Consider the following 22,962-nt stretch of genomic DNA (forward strand, 5'->3'; position numbering starts at 1 on the left):
TGTTGCCATGACTCTGGCAATGTAAGGGAGTAATCACACCAGTACCATAACTCTAGCAACGTAACGAGATGATAGCAATAAACATATAACTTTAGCAACGTAGCAAGATGGCAGCATCAGTACCATAACTGGCAACGTATTCACATAACAGCATTTGAACACTTATTATGGCAACATAACTGGATGGTAGCAAAAGTACCAAGAAACTGGTAACGTATCATGATGATAACACCAATAACATAAGGTGGTGAGATGAATGATTTCATCCGTATCATAATTTTGGCAATGTAATGAGATGGTAGCATCCATACCATAACTTTGACAAGGTAACGAGATGGTAGCATCCGTACCAAAACTTTGGCAACGTAACAAGATGGTAGCATCTGTGCCATAATATTGGCAACGTAACCAGATAACAGTATCCGTACCATAACATTGGCAATGTAACGAGATGACATCATCAGTACCATAACATTGGCAACGTAACGAGATCATAGCAACCGTAGCATGACTTTGGCAACGTAACGAGATGAAGGCATCAGTACCATAACTTTGGCAACGTTGAACATGATAGCACCAGTACCATAATCTTTTTAACACAGCGAGTTGAAAGCATAAGTGCCAAACTTTTGGCAACATAACGAGATGATAGCATCAGCACCATAACTCTGACAGTGTAACGATGTCATAACATCAGATTCATAACTTTGACAGCGAAACGAGACGATAGCATCAGTATCATAACTATGGCAGCGTTTCGAGTTGAAAGCATCAGTATCATAATTTGGAAACGTTACGAGTTGAAAGAATCAGTATCATATCTTTGACAACGTAACGAGTTGAAAGCTTCAGTATCATAACTTTGGAAACGTTACGAGTTGAAAGCATCAGTATCATAACTTTGGAAACGTTACGAGTTGAAAGCATTAGTACCATAACTTTGGAAACGTTACGAGTTAAAAGCATCAGTACCATAACTTTGGAAACGTTACGAGTTGAAAGCATCAGTATCATAACTTTGGAAACGTTACGAGTTGAAAGCATCAGTATCATAACTTTGGAAACGTTACGAGTTGAAAGCATCAGTACTATAACTTTGTAAACGTTACGCGTTGAAAGCATCAGTATCATAACTTTGGCAACGTTACGAATTGAAAGCATCAGTACCATTAATTTGGCTTAGAAACGAGATGATTGCGTATATACCATTTCCTTGACAACGTAAGCAGTTGATAGCATCAGTAACATAACATTGGCAACGTCAAAAAATGAGTAATCAGTACCATACACTTGCTAACATAAGGAGTTGTTAGCAACATTTCCATGATTTAACCTTGGCAAAGTAACGAGATAATAGTGTCAGTACCATAACTTTGGAAACGTAACGACATGTTAACATCAGTACCATAATTTGGCAACGTAACGAGATGATAGGAAAAGCGCCATAACGCTGGCAACGTACCAGGATGATAGCACCTGTGCAATAACTTCGACAAAGTACCAAGATGACAATATCGATCCCATACCGTTGGTAACGTAACGAAACGATAACACCTCTACCATAACTTTGGCAAAGGAATGAGATCCAACACCTGTACTATTTTCGCTACGTAACGAGATGAGAGCGTCAATACCATAACTTTGGCAACGTAACGAGAAGTCGACATCAGTACCATAATTTTGGCAACGTAACGAGATGTCAACATCAGTACCATAACTTGGCAACGTAACGAGATGGCAGCAGTAGTACCCTAACTTTGGCAACGTAACGAGAAGATGTTATATGTACCATAATTTTGGCAACGTCCCGAGATAATAGCATTTCTACAATACGTTTGGCAATGTTACGAGATGATAGCCTCTGAACCATAATTTTGGCAACGTAATCAGATGATAGCACCTGATCTATAATTTTGGCAACGTAATGAGTTGATGGCAGCTGAACCACTGAACCATAATTTTGGCAACGGTACGAGATGATAGCCCTTGAACCATAATCATGGCAACGTATCGAGATGATGGCATTTGAATCATAATTTTGGCAACGTTACGAGATGAGGGCATCTGAACCATAATTTAGGCAACATAACGAGGTGATAGCCTCTGTACCATATTTTGACAACGTTACGGGATGATTGCATCAGAACCATAATTTTGGCAACGTTTCGAGATGATTATCTCTGCATTATAAGTTTGGCAACGTTACGAGATGATAGCCTCTGTATTATAATTTTGGCAACGTTACGCGATGATAGCCTCTGTACCATAATTTTGGCAACGTTACTCGATCATAGCCTCTGTACCATTATTTTGGCAACGTTACGAGATTAGTGCCTCTGAGTCATACTTTTGGCAACGTTACGCGATGAAGCCTCTGTACCATAATTATGGCAACGTTACGCGATTAATGCCTCTGAATTTTAATTTTGGCAACGGGGCGAGATCATAGCCTCTATACCATAATTTTGGCAACGTTACGCGATTAAAGCCTCTGAATCTTAATTTTGGCAACGGGGCGAGATGATAGCCTCTGTACCATAATTATGGTAACGTTACGCGATTAAAGCCTCTGAATCTTAATGTTGGCAACGGGGCGAGATGATAGCCTCTATACCATAATTTTGGCAACGTAACGAGATGATAGCCTCTGAGTCATGATTTTGGCATCGTTTCGAGATGATAGCAGCTGTACTGTAAGTATGGTATCCAATGAGTTGTGTTATACAGCAATATGGACTTTATTTAAGTATGACGGTGTTAAGCTGTTGATTTACGTATCATCTGTAATTAAAATGATAACTTGGATACAATGGAATGTTAACACCTGATATTGTCAAACGGGCGACGACAACAAACAGTTTTTTTATTGAATTGTAAGTCATTTCTGTGTTGTTCGGAAGAATTAAAATACGAGACAGAAACATACCCCTCGTACGATGACAACGTTACGTGTATGATGACTCACTCAGTGGTAAAAGAGTAATCTAAAGTGGTGACTACGGTCACGAAATCATAAATTCTTGAATAAGTAATAGATGCAACAGTAAGAAAACATGCCTAATATATTTTTATGATAAGGAAAATAATTAAAAACTGAACTTGCCATAATATCAATGTCCATTCCAATGTAAAAGGCATGAGAAATAAAGCACTACCGCAGAATGTACACAATTAGACCCGTCTCCAGAAAGGTACACCCAGCAAACACTGTCTTAATATTAAATACACTAGATCTTACTCTCGCGTAACGTCGTGCCAAAGAGAGTGATTAATATTATGTAATAACTTGGAAGTAAAATAATTAATTATTATATAGAATGTTTAAACATATGTACAGCTTTCATACAATAACACAATCCCAACACCAGAGCTTAGCTTTACACTCAATCAAAGTCTCTTCCGACATGCGCTCAGATGCCCTTTGTGTACGTGTACTTGAACTTGGTATTGACGCCGAAGATGAAGTGTTTTTCTATGGCTGGCGCGTACCGGGCTGTCGGTGGTGTCCGTTCGTACTCCTGGGCAACGATTCGCGTCATGTTTGCCGAGTTTCCGCAGCGGCGCTGTTTGGCAAACTCCTCAATGTGACATCGCACGCACAGGCACATGCAAAGATCCAAAGGAAACGTACGATTATCTGCAATAACATGACAAATGGTTTGAATAAATAAATATATAAATAGTTACAAAGACATGTATCTATGTATATTCCCTGGTACGTGTCTGTTTCTTAAAAATGTATGCTTCTCATTATATATTTATAATATTACATGTTTATATATTGTTGAACCAAATCATTTCCTTAAGTACGTCATTCATTCTTCAATATACATGTATGTGGGTATTTCGCTACTGGGTGATGGTGGGTGTTTGTGAAACTCAGCTGGTAACTTCTCATCCGAGCATACGTATTGCAAGACGTACTTGTGGCGGGTAATTTTAGCGAGAAAAATATCGGCGCCTGCGGAATCGTTCTACCGGAAGGGCTGCAACACGACCCTAGCAACACAAAACACAAAAATGGTTACATTGAGATCAACTGACATACATTTGACCATGTTGGACCAAAGTAAAAGAGTGGACACTCAAAAATCTGAATTATTATTTTGTTTTTCAATTAAAGAGTCATTTTTCCGAGACGACTTTCCGGCTAGAGACCAAACTTGACCGTTAATGTTTGCCCGTAAACATGGTGAACAAGTTAGGGGACAATTGGTGTAAATTTGGGAAAGTAAAAGAGCGGCAACATCTGTTTAGGCCGCCTGCAGCAGGTTTTGTAACAATATGTTCTGTCATACATGGCGTATACAAAGTTACATAAGTAAAGACAAATCCCCATACACTACGACGAATTTCTAATTGGCCATCTAGTTTTATCATAATTTAGGAAAATAATTCAGAGAAAAAATCAAATAACCAAATATAAGTTTAATACGATATTTTCCTAACACTTAAAACAAAACTTCATTGAAATTTTATCACGGGAACAAATTTAACGGAGAGAATTCTCATTAAAACAAATTCTTTATAACAAAAATTGCAAGATCAAATCACGTCGTATTTGATTTTGTTTTAATATTTTTTATGTCCACCTGCTGCTGTAATTATAGCAAGGCACCGTGTCCTCATCGATATAATGTTTCTTTGAAGATACTGTTGTAGAATGGCTGCCCAAATCTGATGAATAACACGCGTGAGCACCCTAAAGTTTGGTTTCAGCGACTGGGCACGCACCTTGCGCTCCCAAAGGTCCCATACGTGCTCAATCGGATTTAAATCCAGACGTTTTGCAGGCCATTGGAGTGTTCGCACGTTGTTTTGCTACAAGAATCACTTGTGTGCTTCTTGGTGCGTGACATGGTGCGTTATCCTGTGCCAACATCATACCGCAATTGGCACGGATATAAGGTAGAAGAACCGGCCGAATGACGTCATTTTGATACCTCATCGCGTTCATGTTTCCTTGAATAGGTACAATTGGAGTTTTCGTAGGTATAGAAACTCCAGCCCACTGCATTATGGAACCACCTCTAAAGGTATCCAATTCTACCAGACAGTTTTCAGTGTTCCGCTAACCCCGACGACGATATACGCGAGCACGTCTGTCATTCCCAAGTGTTCTGATGCGTGTCTCATCAACAAATAAAACATTGGTCCAGTCCGCCCTTGTAAATCGCAAATGTCGCCTGGGCCACAATAATCTTGCCGGCCTGTGCCTTACGGTAAGAATCGGAACCCGCAGGGGACGACGGCATCGCAAGCTGACGGTCATCAGGCGATTGCGCACTGTCTATGGGTGGATTGCGCGGTTGTGTCTGTCCACTGTATTACGTACCGTCGTCGCTGCCGTGGTAAAACGATCCTGAAGGTGGTCATTGAATTTCCTGTTGGGGAGTCGTTGCTCTTCTTTTGGGGCGTCGTCGAGATCTGCAACACTTCCGGGTTGAACGATTTTCGCCCAAAGAGTTTTAATACTGAAATGTCGCCTATTGAAAAGCCGTGCAACTCGAAAAATAATAAAATCCTCTTAAAGTTGATTCAAGTATGAATGTTAATAAGAAACAATGGATTTCATTGTATGATTGTTTAGTCCGATATGACACAGGTAATGTATGGTTGACCACCCGTGTTATTGTTTACGACTGTTTTTACTTAAATAAGAAACCCACAAATTGATATAAAACATGTTTGGTAGTTGGTAGTTGGGGATTCCAATATTAAACTACCTGCTAGTTGCCAGTTGCGAATTCGAAAAATCATAGTTAGATATTGATGTTGATATTAGGCTACACGACTATTTCCAGTTGGTTATTCGCGAATATGCAACTACCAACCAGTTGGGGATTCAGATTGTTTTCGTCTTTTTTATGGTTAAAAGGTACACATGTAAATAAATCAAACAGTTATCGTGTTTTTAGTCATGTTCACACATATATCTTTGTGACAAACACTGTTTAAAATCACTAATTTTCGTACATTCACCAGTCGGATATTCGACCATTTCCAGTTGATTATTCGCGAATATTCATCTACCAACAAGTCGGGGGTTGGGAATTCAGATGTTGTCTTGTTTTATGGTTTAAAGGTACGCACATATAAAGAATTCACAAGCCGAATGTATGTTTATGCATCTACACATATGTATCTTTGTGAAAAACAATGGTTTAATTCACTATTGTTCGTACATTCTCCAGACGGATATTCGACCATTTCCAGTCGATTATTCGCGAATATTTATCTACCAACAAGTCGGGGGTTGGGGATTCAGGTGTTGTCTTGTTTTATGGTTAAAAGGTAAACATATAAAGAATTCACAAGCCGAATGTATGTTTATGCATCAACACATATGTATCTTTGTGAAAAACAATGGTGTAATTCACTATTGTTCGTACATTCTCCAGTCGGATATTCGACCATTTACAGTCGGTTATTTGTGAATATTCAACTATAAACCAGTTGGTAGTTGGAGATTCAGTTTTTCTTCATTTTATGGTTAAAAGGTACACATGTAAGGAAATCAAACAGTTCTTGTGTTTTTATTCATGTTCTATTGAACACATATGTATTTTTGTGAAAAACACCGGTTTAAATCACTATTGTTCGTACGTTCGCCAGTCGGATATTCGACCATTTCTAGTCTGTTATTCGCGAATATTCAACTACAAACCAGTTGGTAGTTGGGGATTCAGATTTTTTTTCTTTTTTGGTTAAAAGATAATAATCTAATGATTATTTTTCGGGAAAATTATTCATATCTATCTATTTATAAATCTGTATTTATTTATATATTTATTTTATTTATTTATTAATGCATGTATTTGCTCACATATATCGTCGTATAGGTCAGATCCAGTTATTCGTTTTTTCCTCAAAAGTGTCTCTTACCAACGTAAGAAGCCGTTTCGCCTCGGACAAAATTGGTGTTCGTCCTAGCGAAACGGCTTTTGAAGAAAAACTCGTACTGTATCTATTACAAATGCATTCACATTCTCAGAAATAATGACTAGTAGTTCCAAGGGTTAGAAAGTAAACCACTATCTCAAGGAAATCTTTGGGAAATAAAAGTATCGCACGTCAGACATTATCACAGACAAATACTTTATTTGTATATCCCTTCTTTAACTGGGCAAGAATAATTTTGAGTGAAAACAGCACCTATTCTTCGCTTAATCGATACTGGCAAGACGTCGTTGGCTTTTAACTTGCTTTATTTACGGCACATGCTAACTTTTTTAAGGACTTCATTTCATTGCATGAGACTTGATACAAACTCATGTGTCATACAATAACCATAACGTTGTGACCAATTGTTATCAAATTTCATACCGCAATATGAATACAATGTTTAAGCACTCTTTATTGGAATAAAATAAACGTTGACCTATTGCTTTATAGCAAAAGACATATACCCGTATGATGAACTCATACCCAGTGTGGCAAATATACGCATTCCTCAGTCATTTCGGTAACCGAACTCCCTATACCCAGTGTCGCACATATTCATATTACTAGGTCATGACGGTAAACGAGCTCCCTATACCCAGTGCCGCACTTATACACATTCCTCGGTCGTGAAGGTAATCGAACTCCCTATACCCAGTGTCGCACATATACACATTCTTCGGTGATGACGGTAACCGAGTTCCCTATACCAAGTGTCGCACACATACACATTCCTCCGGCATGACGGTAACCAATCTCTCTATACCCAGTGTCGCACATATACACATTCCTCGGTCATGGCGGTAACCGAGCTCCCTATACCTAGTGTCGCACATATGCACATTCCTCGGTCAAGACGGTAACCGAGCTCCCTATACCCAGTGTCGCACATATACACATTCCTCGGTCAAGACGGTAACCGAGCTCCCTAGACCCAGTGTCGCACATATACACATTCCTCGATCATGACGGTAACCGAACTCCTTAGACCCAGTGTCTCACATATACACATTCCTCGGTTAATGACGGTAACCGAGCTCCCTAGACCCAGTGTCGCACATATACACATTCCTCGATCATGACGGTAACCGAACTCCTTAGACCCAGTGTCTCACATATACACATTCCTCGGTCATGACGGTAACCGAGCTCCCTATACCCAGTGTCGCACATATACACATTCTTCGGTCATGACGGTAACCGTACTCCCTATACCCAGTGTCGCACATATACACATTCCTCGGTCATGACGATAACCGAGCTCCCTATACCCAGTGTCGCACATGTACACATTCCTCGGTCATGGCGGTAACCAAGCTCCATATACCAAGTTTCGCACATGTACACATTCCTCGGTCATGGCGGTAACCAAACTCCATATACCAAGTTTCGCACATGTACACACTCCTCGGTCATGGCGGTAACCAAGCTCCATATACCAAGTTTCGCACATGTACACATTCCTCGGTCATGGCGGTAACCAAGCTCCATTTACCAAGTTTCGCACATGTACACATTCCTCGGTCATGACGGTAACCAAGCTCCATATACCAAGTTTCGCACATGTACACATTCCTCGGTCATGGCGATAACCAAGCTCCATATACCAAGTTTTGCACATGTACACATTCCTCGGTCATGGCGGTAACCGAGCTCCATATACCAAGTTTCGCACATGTACACATTCCACAGTCATGGCGGTAACCGAGCTCCCTATACCAAGTGTCGCACATGTACACATTCCTCGGTCATGGCGGTAACCAAGCTCCATATACCAAGTGTCGCACATGTACACATTCCTCGGTCATGGCGGTAACCGAGCTCCCTATACCAAGTGTCGCACATGTACACATTCCACAGTCATGAGTTAAAATAGTTTGCAAAAATCTCGGATAAATATTATGCTAGACGTTCAATTTAACATTTAAAAAAAACAAAAAAAACGTCACATAAAGCTGGACGACCGAGTTGTATTTTTTATTTTTGAACGAAAAAGAACAAAACTGAAATGTATTGAACACAATGTGTCATATACAGACAATATACGTTAGTATTTATATATAAAGACATTCATCGCTATCGTCCTTTTAATCATTGTTGTTAACTCCTTAAGGTCATCATTTCAAACGATTTATTCAACACTTCTTTTCTATAAGGGAATACATTTAATGGATAATTAAATAATTGTTGCAAGATTTCACAAATTGAACCATTGCAATATTGGCGCATCATTTTTTCTCCAGCACAAAACTGTCATGTGGAACACTGGTGTCATTATCAGGATGACCCGTTTCAGTACAGTCCATTTCAGCGTCCTTCTTTTTAAGCACAAAATCATGGTGAGCTCCACCGGGATCGCTGTGCTCCTGGCTCCGTAAATCGCCGTCATCCCTAACAGCGGAGATCTGATTGTATTCCGCACTATGTCCTCTGTCGGTGTTCAGTGGCTGGTAGGCGCTTTCTGCAACTGTCGAAGAGCTCGTGCCCGGTGTTACGTCATTGACGAACTTCTTGTATCCGTATCTCGGTGACGTCACTGGAGCAAGTGACGATTTGGTGTTGGAGTGGTCGTCGACTGGTAAATCCATCGACTCGCTGTATATGTGTTGGGAGTCAGCTCGACCACCGTTGGCATTTTGCGCTGTTGTGGCTCTAGACCGAATGTCAGCAGGTAGGGAAGGGAGCGGCGCCACTGGCAAGTGTCGAGATTTCTGCTCATTAGCATTCTAAATAAATTGATTAAAATGCCGTATATAAAAACATAAGTACAAGATTAGCATCAAAGTTCTGATGTATCGGTTTGACAGTGACTCCATACCTGTGTGTTGATTTGAGTACACTATTTCCTGCCAAAGATTACGCAATGCGTTTGTACCTGTATCAGTTCTATGTATTTGTATTAAAAAATCCACATGTAATCACACTGTATGCTCACCGAGATTTCCTCATCTTCCAGATTCCCGCGGCATGTTTTCTTCTTGCCTGACCTTACGGCTGATGCTTTCCTAAAAAACATTCTGTATGTCTATTTTAAAAAATAGATTTTCAGCAGTTTAGTTCTTTCCTGATTACAGATCATATCGAAACCCTTTAAAACTGAGAACAGGACTCCCAGATAATAATGCGTATGCCATTGGGGAAATTATATACAGAAACAAATTACAATGGAGCCATTAAATATAAACCATAAACCATACATTGAAGCTATGTCTATTATATGAACTATAAAAAATACACAGATACTACGGGAATGAGAAAATGTAGCCGATCAGATACTCGGAACAAAACTGTCTGATCACTTACGCATGGGCGGAGGGACAGCAGACGCAGAGAGCGGCGGTCGCCATGGCTCCAACGAACAGCCCGAGTACGAGGATCCCCACGGCCGCCCCGACACTCACACCCGAGATTTCACGGAGGGTCTCACAATCCTTGCGCGGACAGACCTGTACTGGACAGTCATATGCCTTCTTCTGTTTCGAAGGAGTTACTGCGTTAAAGTGTAATTTTATTGCAAAATAACGAAATAATATTAAAGTTTAAAATTGACGATACAACACAATTTCAATGTATAGGTTATTCTATTTTGGAGGTCTTTATGGATATCAAACGTACAGGCCTGGTGCGGCTTGGTGAAAGTTTATTTTTCATAAAGACCTCTAGATAAAAGCTTAATTATAATGGCTGAAATCTTCTTTGTTTACTGACAAGGCACATTCCCTTTAACTCAAAATGTGTTCACCCCCTACCGTTGAACTAAGTACCCGTAAGAGTCTGAGACAATATGAATACATTTATGTGTGCTTTGTTAGTTCAACGTGTCTAGTTTTCCACATATTGTTTTCAGCATTGTAGCATTGAAATAAGTTGCAATTGAAGTTTATTTCAGATTGAAATTTACTACCGTATTTAAGATAGAGTTGTTGTTGTTGTTGTTGTTGTTGTTGTTGTTGTTGTTGTTCGTTTTTTTTTCTATATTTGAAAGTCGAATATTTAAAATAAAACACTGCCGTCCCATTAATTCAAAGAATTTTAAACCCTTAAAAGTGTGTTAATTAGCTCCCTTTGAAGCTATTTCGACCTTGACTTTTGAAATTATTCTTTACTCACATAAGGAAAGTCTGTGACAAGTCAGGGACAACCTAATTATAGATATCATAGATCACCTGATATAGGTTAAAATATCATTTTTATAAAGTCCGTGAAATGATATATAACACAACAGCCAAAGATCACCACGTTTAGAGCATTACCTTCATCAGTTGGAGTTGGCTTAGGCGCTGGACTCCATCCACTGTCGTGTGTTGTACAGTATAATGCAACACTTGATTCCTTGTCATACTGCCGAAATAACATTACATGAACAATGTCAAAACTATTGAAGCCGATTGAAGCATTGATATTATTTACCATTGTTATGTACTTGATTACAAATTGGCAAGTATAATAAGTTGCTCTTGAATATTATAAAAGTTTGCTGTATGAATAAAAAAAATGACAGGGAGTACTCTGATGTGTTGCTTTAAATTAATCCATATATGAATGAATGAATGTATCACAGTAAATGGAACAGTAAATGATAACATTGAAGCTGTAATCCTGTTATGCATCGCAATACACCATGTACTACCTTAAATGATTTTTTACAAAAATAATTATACATTACCTTCCTACAGTATCTCTGACAGACAGTGTCGTTGTCTGTACAGTCTATTAAAAGTTCGGCTAAAAAAGTATAATGGATTTAATTTATGACATTGTGGAATTAAGGGCAATATACATATGCAATATTGTGGAAATCAATGTTCAATAATTAGGATGATTCGTACAAACATGTTCAAGAATTTATAACTGAAACTTCATTCGATCATTTTTGATTCGTTGAATACAAGTAAGAGTTCGAACATATTTTGTAAAATCTTAATGACTTAGAACAGACCGAGCGATCCCTTCCTAGCGAAGGGAGCTGGCCATTCTTTCCCATTACGATGTTTATTAAAATAACTTAAAAACTACAAGGTTTGGTACCTATTGTTGCAAAATCAAACACATCGAAAATTTATAAATGTCCAGACATTGATGTCGTTTGATACTTTCTTCTAAGCGAACTTACATGATCTACCGTCTGTGTTTTGAGTTTCCAATGATTTCAGGGTACAGAACTTTCTGCAAATGAAGCACACTTTGCATTGGTATTTAACAAATCAGAACATTCAACAGTATAAAAATATTACTGTATATGTACCGTAATGCTGGCATAATAAGGGGTCCATATTCACTTACACATTGAGTCTTAGTTTGAGGGCCAGACTCAGACATGCGAATTCCTCAATGTAACAAAATATCTTAAATATAAATAGTTCCAACCAAAGAAGTGAAAATAACTGTAGAACCAGCTTTTTGTTACAAAAACAAAATATATACCAATATCGCGCGCAATTTTGAGTCTCGGGTCTTAAACGAAAAATGCCCAGAAGTAAAGCTAGGGGCAAGCAATAGGTTATTGTACGACCTTAAGGGTACAAGCACGGCAATTTGCAATGTCACCATGCTGTTAGCATGAACACGAGATGGAAACCCAATGTCTTTGGCAAGAAAACAAAATGAAGGCAATAACACTTTCATTTTGGCATGGAATCGAAATGAAAACAAACTCACTTTAATTTCGGCATGGAATCGAAATGAAAGCAAACTCACTTTTATTTGGCATGGAATCGAGATGAAAGGAAACTCACTTTTAATGTGGCAAAGTATCGATATGAAAGCAAACTCACTTCACTTTGGCATGGAATCGAGATGAAAGCAAACACACTTCCACTTTAGCATATATCCAGGTGAAAGCAAATTCACTTCCACTTTGGCATGGAATTGAGATGAAAGCCAACTCACTTCCACTTTGGCAAGGAATCAAAATGAAAGCAAATTCACTTCCACTTTTGCATGGAATCGAGATGAATGCAAACTCACTTCCACTTTGGCAAAGAATCGAGATGAAAGCAAACTCACTTCCACTTTGGCACGGAATCGAGATGAAAGCAAACTCACTTCCACTTTTGCAAAGAATCTAGATGAAATCACAGTCACATTCACTTTGGCATGGAATCGAGATGAAAGCAAACTCACTTTCACTTTGGCATGGACTCGAAATGAAAGCACTCTCACTTTCACTTTGGCATCGGAATCGAGATAAAAGCAACCTCACTTTGGCAAGGGATCTTGAGAAAGCAATAATGCTTTCACTTTGGTCATGAATTAATATAAAGACAATTTCAGAATGAATTTTACTAGGAAGTCATACAACCATTATTTGAAAATGAAAAGAAATTACATCAATAGCACCATGACTTTTGTCATTCGGAGTAATGGCAGGGCCTTTGGTAATGAAAAGACCTAAAAGCAATATCATCAAGGCATTGTCGACACAACGAGGTTAAGGGGTAGCAACCTCATACCTTTTGCAACGTGATAAATTCAACATCACCATTTATTTAAAAAAAAAAATATTTTTTTTATTTTTTTAAAATTATAATTCATTTATTTTCACCTAAAACTCGATGTTTAATCCCTCATTATTCACATTTAAACTTGTGTAAAACCTTTTCATTAAAAATTGTTGAAGTCCTTTTAAACTAAAGGTTATCTGACAATAGGTTATTTACTCATTAATGGTACTGCGTGATGTATTGCGTAACTATGTATAAGTATGTATATACATGTGAGTGTTCCAGTGTCTGTCAAGTTGTATACAATATTCATGTTTATGCTTTAATGTAAACATTTATAAAAATATCTCAATTCATTTGTCCTAATACATAGCATACTACCTGTTTTGTCAAATAGATAGAAACCTATGCGATATATCACGGATACTCGTAACAGTTACGGCATCTTCATAGTGTGTGTATGTACTGTACTGTACTATTGATGATTACTTGATTTTACTTATATACCTCGTTTGAACAACATCTATTTCAATTTTAAATAAACTGAGGATCTTTCAAGAAAATATGTTAAATAGGTTATGACTTAAAGAGCTTAGGTATCCTTTGTGTCTATGTACAAACTGACATGTTCTTATGTATGTTATCAACTTGTGCATACGATTGATTACCATATAGTGTAAATTAATGTTCAATTCTTTAAGAACACAGTTTAAACTCTTCGATGAAAATATGAATTACTATTACAGCAATAAGTTCATTGTTCTGTAGGTGTTAAACACTTTTCTTTTCTTTTTGCATCAAATATGTTTTCTTGTTTTTTTTTCTTCTAGTTGATTTACCACTTTACCGGTCCACAGCTATAATATTAATATTTTCGATCTTATTTAAAACGTATAATGTTTTTTAATCATCATCCTGTAAGAACGCTTCCCCAATGCTTACTTGTGAATTGCATTTATAACTGTTTTCTTTTCTCTCTCTTCTCTCTTCTCTCTCTATACAGTTTCTGTGTTATTTGGTGGTTAGAGTCGAATCATGTCATTTGTACAGCTAAATATTTACAGTATAGTTTTGAGAGGCATGACAACCGTAGAAATGTATTTGTTTTTACTCTTGCGCATATCTTGACCGCTCGTGATATACCATCAATAATTGTCATGCCTAAGTACTGTCTATATGTTCAATTCCCATTACTTTTGACAATATTTTTCGCATTAGTTATAGTTCAGAACAGTCATAGCAGCTACTCAGTCAAGTTAAATATTTTAGATACCAAAAATCAGTACAGAAGTTTTCTCGTCGTAAAGTATGGAAATATGATAATGGCAATTATGTACAATTACGACGGAAGCTTTCGGATACTGATTGTACAACTGTTAGAAATGCTAATATAGATCTGTTTACCTCTAATCTAACACAAACTATTTCTGATATTGCCGGCAGTTGTATTCCAAGCAAGGTAGTAAATATTTATCCAAATGAACCTCCTTGGATGAACGCTAGAATTAAATTAAAAATCCGGCAGCGAAAACGTACCTTTAGAAAAGCTAAACGCTTAAATAATCCGACACATTGGACAAGGTTCCGCAGCTTGCGAAACGAAGTAGTTGCTCTCGTTCGTAGTTCTAAATCACTTTATTTTAATAAACTTGCTTCGAATCTCAAATCCAGTGAGCTCAGTTCAAAGGACTGGTGGAAAACTTTAAAATCATTTATCACTCCGACAACATCACCATGACGGCATTCCGTCACTAGTCAATCCACTTGATGGTGAACTTGTTACGGATGAACACCATAAGGCGGATATTCTCAATGACTTTTTTGTGCGCCAAACATACGTTGACGACTCTAGTCAAGCTGTTCCCCAACACGAAATTAGAGCTGAATAAGGAAAACTAGAATCCTTTATCATTTTATCATCTGAGGTTGAGGATATTAATTGTCTCAAGACAGGTAAAGCATCAGGCCCAGATGGCATTAACAATCGTATCCTACGTGAAGCATCTGTCCAACTTCGCCAACCTTTATGTGAATTGTTTAATGTTTCGCTTAATTCTTAATTCCCCTCTAACTATCGCCCAATCTCTCTTCTTAATACAATGGAAAAGGTCTTTGAAAGAATTGTATTTAAACATTTGTATTTAATTTTCTTCGTGATTCACACTTCTTTACCAGTTTCCAATCAGGTTTTATGCCCGGTGACTTTACTGTTAACCAGTTAACTTATCTCTGTAATACATTTTGTCAAGCTCTCGACGATGGACTTGAAATAAGATTTGTCTTTTTCGATATAAGTAAAGCCTTTGATAAGGTTTGGCATCGTGGTCTATTGTACAAGCTTGAACAAGCAGGACTTTCTGGTCGTATACTGTCTTGGTTTTCCAATTACTTAGGAAATAGGTCGTTGTAATTCCAGGAGCTACTTCCTCATTATCTGAGATTAAAGCTGGAGTCCCACAGGGATCAATTCTGTGTCCTCTTTTGTTCCTCGTATACATCAATGATATTGTTAAGGAGGTTGATTCAAGTATAAACCTTTTTGCGGATGATACGAGTCTCTTTGTTATTGTCGACTCCCCTCAGTCTACAGCCTTAAAACTACAGAATGATATTAACAAAATATCTCTCTGGGCCGACAAATGGCTCGTTAAGTTCAATCCATCAAAATCAGAATCAATGGTCATATCTCGTAAAAGAAATAAACCCATTCACCCACCAGTGAATATTCCTTCTGTTGAATCTCACAAACATCTTGGTATTTTTCTCTCTGATGATTGCAGTTGGCATGCTCATATTAACTACATCATAAAGCCTGGTCCAGAGTTAATATAATGAAACGTCTTCGTTATCTACTTGATAGGCGGTCTCTGGAGGTCATATTTCTTTCCTTTATTAGGCCTATCTAGGAGTATGCAGATGCTATCTGGGATACTTGTACACAATACGAAAAAGACGAACTGGATAAAATACAAAACGAATGTGCACGCATAGTTACTGGTTGTACTAGATTTGTTTCTCTGCATTTACTACAAATAGAATCTGGTTGGTATACGTTAAGTACTAGACGCGAGAAACACAAACTTCTTCAAGAACACTTAGAAATTCATCCAATATATCTAGTGTCCTAGCCCGCACATCTTTGTATATGAATTCCTTCCTTCCTTTAACAATATCTGCATGGAATTCTCTTCCAGTTGACGCAAAGGCTATAAACAATATCGTTGATTTTAAATCATACCTCTATTCTGATAAGCCCAAAACACTTAGAATATTTTATAACGGGAAACGCCGGCTTCAGGTCCTGAACACTCGCCTACGCAACGATTGTAGTTCCCTGAATCATCATCTCTATGTTAAAAATATTGTTCCTTCACCATTTTGCATGTATGGAAGACAGGAGACTACATACCACTATCTCTTTATTTGTCCTCTCTTTACTGAACAAAGGCAAAATATGTTTAATACTGTTCAATCTCTAACTGAGGTTACCCTCCGTTGCTTTCTATATGGTGATGACACACTGACTGAAGAGCAAAATAGTACTCTGTTTGATGCAGTTCATCGTTTTACTTATTTGTCAAAAATATTTGAAAGCCAGTCATCGACTCAAACCACCAACACTCACACATCTTTTACTTTGCCTCTCCTTCTTTTATTCTTCGTTCTTTTCATACTATATTTTTTACTATCTCAATACAGTTGATTAATTTAGAATTAAGTTGTTTTTTTTCTCTACAATAAATGTTTTTGCATTTAACGTCTATCATTCAATTGCCTAAATTTTAAACATTATTTAATGTGAGCATGTATATTAATATGGTTATAACTCCATCACTAGTATCCGCCTCAAATGCTAATTGTAATTTATCATATCAGGGAAAGGAACTCTATTAGTTTATTTCTATTGTTCCAATCCTGAAATTTGATTATGTATTTGTATTGAAATGTTGATAAATTTTGCTCAATAAAATATGTTTAAACCAACATCCCCAAATATTTGGCAACATGACGTAGTGACAACATCATGGCAACACAATGAGATGATAGTATCAGTACTATAAGGAAACGAGATAGCACCAGTATCATCACTCTGGCAACAAAACCTTGGACGAGGTACCATTATTTTTGTACCGGATATGAGACGAAAGCACAATAGTCACGGCTGTAGCAATGTAACAAGGTGATAGCATTAGTGTTGCCATGACTCTGGCAACGTAAGGAGGTAATCACATCAGTATCATAACTCTGGCAACGTAACAACATGATAGCAATAAACATATACTTTTAGCAACGAAGCGAGATGGAAGCACCAGTTACCATAACTGGCAACGTATATACATGAGAGCATTAGTACAAGAACTTTGACAACGTAACTATATTTTACCACAAGTACCAAGAAATTGGTAACGTATCGAGATGATTACACCAGTAACATAAATTAACGAGATGATAGCATCCGGATCATTATTTTAGCAACGTAACGAGATGGTAGCATCAGTACCATAATATGGCAACTTAACAAGATGGTACCACCAGGACCATAACATTGGCAACGTTATGAGATGGTAGCATCAGTACCATAACATTGACAACGTAATAAGACGATACCATCAGTACCATAACATTGACAACGTAACGAGACGATACCATCAGTACCATAACTTCGTAAACGTAACGAGATTGTAGCATCAGTACCATAACATTGACAACGTAACGAGATGGTAGCATCCGTACCATAGCTTTTACAACGTAACGACATGATAACATCAGTACCATAACATTGACAACGTTACGAGATTGTAGCATCAGTATCATAGTTCTGACAACATAACGAGATGGTAGCATCCGTACCATACCTTTGACAACGTAACGAGATAGTAGCATCAGTATCAAATCTGACAACGTAATGAGATGGTAGCAAACGTACCATACCTTTGACAACGTAACGAGATGGTAGCATCAGTACTAAACCTTTGACAACGTAACCAGATGGTAGCATCAATAGCATAACTCTGACAACGTAACGAGATGGAAGCATCAGTACCATACTTTTGACAACGTAACAAGATGGTAGCATCAGTACCATAACTTTGACAACGTAACGAGATGGTAGTATCAGTACCATAACTTTGACAACGTTACGAGATGGTAGCATCAGAACCATACCTTTGACAACATAACGAGATGGTAGCATCCGTACCATAACTTTGACAACGTAACGAGATGGTAGCATCCGTACCATACCTTTGACAACGTTAAACATGGTAGCATCTGTACCATAACTCTGACAACGTTGCGAGATGGTAGCATCAGAACCATAACTTTGATAACGTTACGTGATGGTAGCATCCGTACCATAACTATGACAACGTAACGAGATGGTAGCATCAGTACCATAACTCTGACAACGTTACGAGATGGTAGCATCTGTACCATAACTTTGACAACGGAACGAGCTGGAAGCATTCGTACCATACATCTGGCAACGTTACTAGATGATAGCATCAGTACCATAACTTTGACAACGTAACGAGATGATAGAATCAGTACCATAACTTTGACAACGTAACGAGATGTTAGCATCAATACCATTACTTTGGCAACGTTATGAGATGATAGCATCAGTACCATAATCTTGTTAACATAGCGAGTTGATAACATCAGTACGGTTACTTTGGCATAGAAACGAGATGATAGCATCATCACCATAACTTTTGCAACGTAATGAGATGAAAGGAAAAGTGCCATAACGCTGGTAACGTACAAATATGATAGCACCTGCGCAATAACTTCGAAAATGTACCATGATGACAATATCAGTCCCATACCTTTGGTAACTTAACGAGATGATAGCACCAGTACCATAATTCTGGCAACGTAACGAGATTTCAACATATGTACTATTTTTGCTACGTAACGAGATGGGAGTGTCAGTACCATAACATTGGCAACGTAACGAGATGTCAACATCAGGACCATAACTTGGCAACGTAACGAGATGACAGTAGTAGTACCCTAACTTCGGCAACGTAACGAGAAGATATTTTATGTACTATAATTTTGGCAATGTCCCGAGATAATATAATTTCTACAATAATTTTGACAACGTAACGAGATGATAGCCTCTGTGCCATAATTTTGGCAACGTTATGAGAGTATAGCATTTCAATCATAATTTTGGCAACGTTTCGAGATGATCGCCTATGATTCATTATGTTGGCAACGTTACGAGATAATAGCCTCTGGATCATGTTGCGTCTCTGTCATCGCACGTTACAATAACACCAATACCTTAACTTTGGCAACTTAACGTGATGACAGCATTTGTACCATAATTTTGGCAACGTCACGAGATAATAGCATCACTATCATATTTTTTGCAACGTATCGAGATGATAGCATCTGTACCATAATTTTGGCAACGTCACGAGATAAAAGCATCACTACAATAGTTTTGGCAACCTAACGAGATAAAAGCACCTGAACCATAATTTTGGCAACGTTACGAGATGATAGCAGCTGTACCTGAAGTATAGTATCCGATGGGTTATGTTATACAGCAAGAGTCGATTAAATGTGGATTTAATTTAAGGATTACGGTTCTAAGCTGTTGATTTACGAGTCATCTGTAATTAAAATGATAACTTGGATATAATGGAATGTTCACACCTGATATTGTCAAACGGGCGGCGACAACAAACAGTTTTTTGATTGTATTGTAAGTCATTTCTGTGTTGTTCGGAAGAATTAAAATACGATTCAGAAACATACCGATCACCCGATTTGGCGCTGTTCGGTGACTTTCCTGCTGAAATATAAAAACAAAATATATGCTTGTTTCAATGAAATACCATTTTGTAGAGTATCCGAACAGGAAAGAGAAATATGTATTGATTACAATGACATGCTAATTACTTACTAATGAACGGGATATTTCACCATTTATCTTTCAAGTATAAATCCATCATGGAACTCAAAGAAAAAGTGTTCTTGAAATAGAGTTAAACAAAAGAAGACGAAAATAGGTTTTAAGAAAAAAAACAAGGACAATTGACAATATTGTGTGGATATTTAATTTAGAAACAACAGACTGCTATAAAAGGAAGCACTGCTCTAAAATAATATTTTTTTTCTTTTTGTTGCCATCACCTTTTTCAGTTATTATTTGTTCTTCTCATTGTTGCTATTATTTTTTATATGTAGTAGTACTTGATACACATGGCAACTCAAAATTATTACAAAGAATATTGGCTTTATTGTTTGTATCTTAATCCTAGATGACCATACAGTAACATTGCGGCATTTCATAGATTGTCGTCCATTGTCATACAATAATAATGTCGTCGTTCCATTACTTTCTTTCAACGTCGATGGTCGTGGCTTATTGGAACACGCTGAATGGTTAGAGGATACATATACTCCTAAAATACATTCATTTGGACTGATGTCAACATCACGTCGTACATGAATTTATTCAAATGGTCAATGCAATATGAATGATAGCACTGGCCTTAGAATAGAACGTAGAATATTTTACGATACAGTTTACCATACGAACATACATCAAAGTTATAACCATTACCAATTCAAGACTATATTTCGAATACATACCATTTGAAACGAGCAAACAAATGCCCATAAAAACTGTGATGGTGCACAGTTTAAAAATCATCTCGAAAATTCTTATTTAAAATGTACACTTAAATCCTAACCTAGCCCTATATTTCCATGTAATCTCAAACCTTACTTGTTCCTGTTTATAAGTCAACTTGATTATGATTTTCGATATTATCACTACACTGTTTCCGTATTGCACATACTTTCACTTCAAGGAAGTTTGACGTGACACCATATTCTAATAGCTTCCGTACACAAATATTACCGGACATGTCAAGTGCTGTAATGTTCATTTGCGCTTTTGAATATTGTAACATTAAACATGGAGCATAATGTATTTAACTAGGACAGAAATGCTTTAAATGCAATTTTTATTGAACGTTACGTGAACAATGAAAACGTTACGTGTATGATAACTCTGACTCTCTCAGTGATGGAAGAGAAGCTTAAAGTGGTGACTATGGTCAGGAAATTTTAAATATATGAATTAGTAATTACGGCCACAGTAAGAAAACATGCCAAAGATATTTTCATGATAAGGAATGTACACACTTAAACCGTCTCCAGAAAGATACACCCAACAAACACTGTCTTAATATTTGATACACTAGATATCAGTCTCGCGTAACGTTAAGCCAAGGAGAGTTAGTGATATAATGTAATCACTTAGTATTAAAATAAATAATTATTATACAGAAAGTTAAAACATGTACAGCTTCTATACAGCAACAAAATGCCAACATCACAGCTTAGCTTTACACTGAATCAAAGTCACTTCCGACATGCGCTCGGATGCCCGCTGTAAACTTGCTTTGAATTTGTCGCCGAAGATGAAGTATACAGACGCGTGCAAAGCTCCAAAGGAAACGCACGACTTTTGCGATACATGATAAATGGTACAAATACATAGATATACAGTTACAAAGACATGTACCTATGTATATTCCCTGGTGCGTGTATGTACTTAAAAATGTATGTTTTTCATTTTATATTGATAATATTACATGTTTATATATTGTTAAACCTAAACATTTCCTTAAGTTCGTCATTCATTCTTCAATATACATGCTAGGGTGGCGGTGGGTATTTGTGGAACTTCATACAGCTGGTAACTTCTCATCCGAACATACGTATTGCAAGACGTACTTGTGCCGGGTAATTTCAGCGAGAAAAACGTCGGCTCCTGCGTAATCGTTCTACAGGAAGGGCTGTAACACTACCCTAAACACAAAAATGGTTACATTAACATGTAATCTATACAAAACGAAATTAAATAAAAGTGTTATGAATAATCAGTATCACTCATACCATTTTACCAAGTGTTTCATATCTCAATCTGCTCGGTATTAAAACCAAAACTATATACTAAGTATTGGACCTGCTACGAAATAAAAAAAAACTATATCGTGATAACACTCGTCCTATACTTTTCATTTGTTCAGATCTCCCTGATAGCCGGAGGCATTGTTTCTGGACCGCGGTAGCAAGGGACGACGGAACCGCAAGGCGACGGTCCTCAGGCGATTGCGCACTGTCTGTGGATGGATTGCGCGGTTGTGTCTGCCCACTGTATTACGTGCCATCGTCGCTGCTGTGGTAAAACGATCCTGAAGGTGGTCATTGACAAATTGAATTTTCTTGGGTAGTCGTCGATCTTCTTTTGGGGCGTCGTCGGAGATCTGCAACACTTTCGATTTGTACGATTTTCGCCTAAAGAGTTTTAATACTGAAATGTCGCCTATTGAAAAGCCATGCAACCTGAAAACTAATAAAATCCACATAAAATTGATTCAAGGATGAATGTTTATAAGATACCATGGATTCCATGGTATGATTGTTCAGTCCGATATGACACATGTATTGTATGGTTGACCACCCGTGTTATTGTTTACGATTGTTTTTACGTAAATAAGAATCACCTACAAATTGATATAAAACATGACTATTTCCAATAAGTTAT

The 22,962-nt window shown here is 37.5% G+C and overlaps 1 protein-coding gene across 2 annotated transcripts; it reads right to left on the reverse strand.

Moving 5' to 3' along the window:
• Positions 1-9,021: 9,021 nt before the first annotated feature.
• On the reverse strand, positions 9,022-21,143 carry LOC128217941 (uncharacterized). Of its 2 annotated transcripts, none has more exons than XM_052925408.1 (8): positions 20,997-21,143; positions 20,157-20,190; positions 12,056-12,108; positions 11,609-11,667; positions 11,196-11,283; positions 10,246-10,432; positions 9,878-9,947; positions 9,022-9,668 (listed from the first exon to the last, which is right to left on the reverse strand). In XM_052925408.1, exons 1-8 carry the CDS (start codon positions 21,055-21,057, stop codon positions 9,171-9,173), a joined length of 1,050 nt encoding a protein of 349 aa, XP_052781368.1. In that variant the 5' UTR covers positions 21,058-21,143; the 3' UTR covers positions 9,022-9,170. The 2 variants fall into 2 exon arrangements, with proteins under 2 accessions (XP_052781368.1, XP_052781367.1); XM_052925407.1 differs by having other exon boundaries at positions 20,157-20,193.
• Between the last annotated feature and the right edge of the window lie 1,819 nt (positions 21,144-22,962).

The sequence above is a fragment of the Mya arenaria genome, chromosome 14, assembly GCF_026914265.1.
Source record: "Mya arenaria isolate MELC-2E11 chromosome 14, ASM2691426v1".
In the NCBI taxonomy this organism is placed as follows: Eukaryota; Metazoa; Mollusca; class Bivalvia; order Myida; family Myidae; genus Mya; species Mya arenaria.